General features: G+C 46.4%; 1 protein-coding gene across 2 annotated transcripts in view; it reads right to left on the reverse strand.

The window, feature by feature from the left end:
• Positions 1-1745: 1745 nt before the first annotated feature.
• HMX2 (H6 family homeobox 2) overlaps positions 1746-6742 on the reverse strand; it is a 10043-nt gene continuing 5046 nt past the window's right edge. The window contains exons 2-4 of one of the 2 annotated variants that reach the window (XM_075935310.1): positions 3682-3962; positions 2469-2770; positions 1746-2034 (exon numbers count right to left, since the gene is read on the reverse strand). In XM_075935310.1, coding sequence (XP_075791425.1) covers positions 1978-2034; positions 2469-2770; positions 3682-3962 — 640 coding nt within the window. In that variant the 3' untranslated portion in view covers positions 1746-1977. Of the gene's footprint in view, positions 2771-3681; positions 3963-6742 lie in introns of both variants that reach the window. The other variant, XM_006136100.4, reaches the window with a different exon arrangement.

Consider the following 6742-nt stretch of genomic DNA (forward strand, 5'->3'; position numbering starts at 1 on the left):
TTTTATTCAGAGTGAACCTCGAGTGAGAATATTTTAGTTTATTTTTCATTTTCCTTAATATAATTCAGTGAAGGCGACTACTTATGTATGCGTGTATTTACAGAGAAAGCATGGTCTGATTGTGATCATAAAAAGCTTTTGAGATGCAATAATAATGAAATAAAACTTAACATAAATTTCAGCCGGTTATTACAGTGTATTTCGGAAATAATATTAACACGCAAAATACATCGGAATTATGCAAGAATCGAGAGGCAAAACGTTGTCAGTGAATTCTGATTGTTTTAATGCCAAACCAGGGCAAAAATTAAAGATGATAATGTGATTAAATGATCCTGCATCCTAGCAAACCATGTGTTTAATTTTCATCTGAGCCATTACCCGGAGCCCTTCACTATACAGTAGTTTATTTGATTTGATACCCCAAAACACTCTAAATTTTTTTTAAAATATTTCGTGTTACATGAAAGGAAAGATTCTGAGACTTTTCATTTCATTTATCGGGACGATACCGTTCTATTCCTCAGGCTCTATTTTGTTATCGTAAATGGGATGTCAGCTGAAATGTATTTAGTTATTGCTTTTTGAAATGTCTTCTTGCATTTAAAGCCTTAACCAAGGAACAGGTGGCTATGATAAAAATGCAGCGGTGCCTGCAATTGAAATAACACTTGATGAAGTATTTACTTTTTGTTTAAACGATTCACTTCATCCTCCGTTCAGAGGAGGCTGCAGGTGTTTTTCGCACTTGCAAGAGAAGCTGCTGAGCGCTAAAATCAATCATGGCTCAGAATGTCACATTTCTATTAAAAGGAGCTGGCAAGCGCTTTACATGTGATCGTGGCATTTAGCAGAATACACTGCAAACTATAAAACACCCCTCATTTCCGGAAACACTTTTCGGCTCTGAGCATTTAATAAAGAAGGTTCGTCTCCTTTTCAGTTTCAGGACTGCTGGGATCCAAATGTATTGGGCATTTTCAAGGTGTGGGGCTTGCAATCCATAGACCATCTTTCCCTTTCACTATAATGGTAGGTGGGAGGAGAAAAAAGTCTTCTTCCCAGTCAGCCCGAGTACGGTTTTCTGGAGAGAAAGGGGGTATAAAATATGAAGAAGAAAAACATCAACAGTGTGCACCTATATATACAGTGCGGATTGGGGTATATAGTGGTGGGTTTACATAATCTAGATAGTTTGTGTAAAGACTCCAAATATTAAACATGCTGCAATTATTACTTAATTTTAAATAGACTAAAAGTCACTGGTGTTGATCCGTAGGATACTTTTTACATAGCAGAGCCTAGCTAGGATCGATGAGATTAACATATTATTACAGAAATGGCAAGTCATACAGCGACTTGATTTTATTTCCCCGCTAGCTTCCCCCCCCCCCCCCCCTACATCGCAACTGCCAGCTCACTTCTCGGAGCGTTACCCAGTATTTCCAGCCCCCTTTCGATCAGCGAGTGCACAGTTCTTCGTGTCCAGTTGACTTTGCTGAGATGCCTCCAAGCGGAAGCCCGCTGGTGGACAAGAACTGCAACCTTCCCTGGATTCAGTCGGAAACCGCTAGTGAAAGTTTCGCCTTCGCACAGAAGCAGCACATCGCTTTTGTCCCCTCTCCCTGCTAACTGTCCCCCCGCCCAGCTCACACACGGACGCTGCTCCACAACAAAGCGCCTTGCCTTTCGAACAGAAATAGGCACTCCACGTGGCAAAAGTTACAAACGACGTTTAAAATGTTTTATTTTCTTTAAAAATATGTACAGATCTGAAATATGCTTTTTGACATTTTATTTTCAAGTGACAGAATAATATTCAGGAAAGCGGGAGGGAGGGAGGGAAAAGGGAGGGGGGAATTGGCCTATACAATTGCAGAGACAAATAACCAAGCGCCCTGGCCTTTTCCTACCTGCCCGTGCAGATAGAGAGGCGATGGCAATTTGTTTTTTAAAAGTCCCGTGAAGCTCAGAAAGTCAGCTATGCCTGGTGGGAGAATGCAGGGCGAACGTACGTAAAAACACGGTGTCAGCCTGGAAAATAAACAAACAAACCGAGAGGCTCCAATAAATAAAAAGAATGAATACACATGGTGTATGTCTTAACATTGCAAGAAGCACATTTGTTTCCCTGTGGATACAGACGGGTGAAATCTATGAACGTTCACTGCGGCTATCTGATTGCTATACAGAGAATGAGCCAGTGCCCTCGGCTCTCGGAGTCAGTAGTCGATTTTGTTGTAGAGGTTATAAAGAGGTAAGGCTGACAGGTTGCTGCCTGGGTAGTATAAAGGGGCTGGGAAGGCGATAGACCTGGGCACTGGCACTCTCAGAAGGGAATTGTCTCTGAAAACCAGGGGCATCCCCACTAATGTCTGAGCTGAGGCATGAGCCATGTTGGCCGCCTCCAGTTCTGCCGAGAGTTGCCTTTTCCATTTGTTCCTGCGGTTCTGGAACCAGGTTTTCACCTGGGTCTCCGTCAGCTGCAAGCTGGAGGCCAAGCAGGCCCGCTCCGAGCTGCTCAGGTACCGCTTCATGTCAAAGGTAGACTCCAGCTGATACACTTGGCTCCGGGAGAAAACAGTGCGAGTCTTCTTTTTGGCTGAAAGAGCCTGCCGGTCCCCTCCGTCCCTTTGTCTGTCCTCTGAAGACGGGGAGTTTGGAGGGAAGTGTTTCTCTTTCTCCTCCTTCAAGTCCTGTTGGGATGGGGAGAGGAATTGCGTCCTGTCTGTGCTGACTGTCACTGCTCCTCCACTTCCTTTCGGGGTGCCTTTAAGGAAACAAACAAGCAAACAAACAGCGATATTCCACATCGGACACGCCACCAAAGATCTGGACAGAGGACACGCTCCCAGTGCCAGCTTCCCAGGGCACGGGGACTACCTGAGGAAAACCAGCCAATTTCACCAACCAGCGGGGCTCAGTCTGTTTCCCAGCACAGGAGCTGAGGAAAATCAGTTTGCCGAATTAAGAGGTTCTGATTTTAAAAAGACATCCCTTCTATCCTCAGTGAAGATAGATGGGTTGAGTCAGGGGCTGTTTGGGTTTTGTAAAGTGTTTCTTTCCTATAGCTGAAGACCGGGTAGATGTTACTTTATAGCATAACATTTCACAGCCCGTTTATTCCCAAGTAATGCTAAGAACTAACATCTTTCTTCCCCTTACTCGGGAGCTGTAAAGAACAATCTAAGAAGCCCACAGTTATCAATCATGTTAAACGAATAATCGTTCGCAAGGGAAGGAGGGAAGTAGTCAGGGAAAGGACTAACATCCAAGGGATCTCTAAACCCTTTGTACCAAATCCGGTAAAGAACCGATACGAACTCAGTCTGCCCAGAAAACAACAACAGCAACAACAAATATTCAGTGAAACACCATCAACAAAACCAAACAGGACGTGTTACCGTTTGACAAGAGATGTTTCCACGGGGCTGTGCTGTGCCCAAATGCACTGATTTCCCCTACGTTTAGCCAGACCTCTCCACACGGGCCACCCCAGACTGTATTCTAGGCTAAGATGTAAATGAAGGGGTTTCACAATCGAAAAGCGCCCGCGATCAGAGCCAGGCATCGTGGCGAGCAGTAGCGATGTTTCGATGCCATTGCAATTCTATCTGCTAAACAGCTGGCTCTGTGCAGCTCTGCATGCTTCCCAAGGAGGGAAATGTGGCCGGTACTTACTGAGACACGTGAAACTGATGAGCTGGTGTTTGTGGCACGATTCTTTGGGGCCCTGCGACTCAGGACAGAAGCAGCCGTGATGTTTCCAGCTCTCCTCCGGCTCCTCTTCCTCGGAGGACACCGACAGACTTCGCTTCCTGCCCGGCCAGGCGGTGGCTGCCTTGGAACTTGGCTCCCTGCCCCCTTCCGAGGGACCGCTGCCCAGGATGGACTGGATGGTAAAACTGGAGATCGGAGCGGCTGCGGGGCAACACTTGCTCGAGTCTTCTTTGTTGCTCATCCTGGGTTCATAAGAAATAAGAGGAAGAAAGCTCTCCCTTTAGAGCCACTCTGGGGGCAGGGGGGTGTGAATGCGTGCGCCTGAGGGTCGGGGGCTGCCGGCGGGGCTTGGGTTTCTTGCCTAGGCTTGTTTGGGTTGTGTTTTGGGGTGTGTTTTTTGGCGTGTCTTTGCAGGTTTTCCCTGAGCTTGCCCAGCCTGAATGCATGCTCCTTTCTCTCTCAGATCTCTACTGATCTCCAGGCGGCGGGGTGGCGTGGCTTCATTTGCATGGAGGTTACATCTGCCAGGGCCAATCACAGACTGCTGGCAGCCCCGGAAAGTTTCAAAATTCTAGCCCCCCGCAAGCCCGCTGGTTTTCGGGGGTCTGCGGGCGGAAGCCACAGAACTGGATCGCAGCCGCCCATTAAACTTACAAGGGAAGTGCTGGGTTGAAAGCCGGCCGCTAATAGGGATCAAATACCTGCCAAACAAGCCCCTTTAAGTCTGATCCTTCCGCACCACCCCGATGATAAGCTTTTGGGTGGAAACCAGGGGTTGAACTGATTGAGTTTGAATCTCTTAGTTAAAACAGTGGATTGCTGTTTGAATAAACACATGGTGCATTTCCGTAGGGTTTCACCCTTTTGCTCACCGAACTGATTGGCTTGAGTCTGCTGACTACCCAAGCAACATTCGAGCACAAAGATTTAAAGACGAGAGTTTGTATATTGCACATAAATGATATAGGACGTTAAGGAAAGTACTTCCTTTTTCATGTGGCCTTTCCCAATGTAAGAGAATTTGCTTTTGTATATTTCCAAATGAACTTTTCAAAAGGGACAAGGGAGCATTCCTACACTTGAGAGAACAAAACCCGGGCGGCTCTGCTGTTTCTCTTTCTTAGAGGTATAGATTTCCCAACCAGGCAAACCTGTGAGTAGGACACAAATCCTCGGATGTATTGCCCATTAGTTAACGTAAAAACCTAAACAAACTAGACCTTGAATATTCCAGGCTCTAGAGAAGCTGTGGTTTGCTTAAGGCACCGGCGCCCGCTTCCATTTTGTAACTAACACCCTCTGTCCGGCCTAAAGGGCGGAGGGAATGGAGAGGTAATTTAAACAAGAAGCGGTAAGCTAAGTAACTCCCTATCGATGCCCTGGAATTAATTACTGGGCTGTTTCAGTGGGGCCCCGAGTAACACCAGAAAAGGCTCCGGTGCAGGAGTGAATCCCATCCCAAGTGTAACTACTTGCCACTAAAACATTGACCCAGCCAAACGGCTCACGACTTGCCCCACGCACGCAAAGATCTGATTCCTTTTCGCGAAAGGTAGCTCTGCCGCGCGTACCCGGCTGGGAGATCGAGGGGGAGATGAAAATACTAAATGGATTTGAGTTGTCTGGCGCCAAGGAGCCTGGGCAAGGGGCATTTAGTGAAGGTATCAATGGGAGGATGGAATCCAATCTACGCAACGCAGTGCCCATCCCAAACAGTGCAGGCACATCCCTAGCTTTCCTCGTGGGATGCAAGAAGTCTTTGTGTTGCAGCCAGACACCCATCTCTACTGGGATTTACAGAATTCGTGGCGATCTGTGTAACTACACGGGCAATCGTTTCACTTCTCCTGGCGTTGTACATCCTTCCTCCCAGACATGCCATTCGAAAGGAAAACGATCGCTTTCAAAATCTAAAACCCACTTCCTCTCGAGCATAAGCACCATCATTAAGGATTGCAACCATCCCGCTTCTTAATTCCGTTCCAGTTTGCATTAGGATGGGGGGGAGGGAGGAGGAGGTAGTTATTTTAAAGTGGTACATAGCGTGCCTTTCAGCTGGCAGGGATGAAGAATGATGTAACATGTACTAGTGGCAAATCTGCAGCGATCTGAAAGTTCAGTTCAGGGTTGGTTTAATTAAAACCACTAACTTCAAGTCTCAGAGGCGGCAGCCGTGTTAGTCTGAAACTTTCAAAGCAACAGTAGTCCTGTGGCACCTTCGAGATTAACTTTAGGGTTTACACAAATGTGAAGTGCACAGTACGACACCTGGTCAGATCTGCTTTGGCAGAGCAGGGAAGTCTGCGTGTTTTAACTTATTTTCTTTGCCGTCTCCAGACATTTCAAAGGGAGATTTTCCCCCCCTGAAGTTCAAAACTAAATGTTGTGACCTGCGCCCTCTAACATGAGAGCCTACTTAGATACTCATCAAATCCTGTTTTCCCCGAACTTCCTATTTAACACTGCTATCATATCGTGAAAATATTGTATGTTTTCAGGGCTGCACTATATCACCCTGCGAATATATTCTCCCTTGATTAGGATAGCACCATGTCCCTGGTGGTGTGTGACACGTTTGAAAGCAATACGACAGAGCGAATTTCGAAATCTTAGTTAGCTACTGACTTGCATATGTCATGACACTGAAGCACAACAATCATAAAGTGGCCTGGGAAAACAACACTTCAGAGCTCCAGGTACAATTAGGAAGCAATTCTGCAGAGAGAAATGCGTAGAAAACTATTCTCCAACAACTTGAAGTCCCTTAGTGGTGCGGTAGATTGCATTGATTTCCCGCTATGCTTATTGGCTGGCGGAGCGGTTCACAACATTTTGTTTCATCCTAATATGCTGTCCCTAATCCAGTCACATAGGGGAAAGAGGTCCATGGAGGCATCTAAAAGAGGGCTGGGATGAGAGGAAGAAATAGATTCTTCTTTCCTTTGATCGCACGTATCCGGGACCTCCCGCTTCAATCTGTTGGTTCTTTTAAGAATATGTTTGCTCACCCCCCTCCAAAAAT

Source organism: Pelodiscus sinensis, chromosome 8, assembly GCF_049634645.1.
Source record: "Pelodiscus sinensis isolate JC-2024 chromosome 8, ASM4963464v1, whole genome shotgun sequence".
Lineage (NCBI taxonomy): Eukaryota > Metazoa > Chordata > Testudines > Trionychidae > Pelodiscus > Pelodiscus sinensis.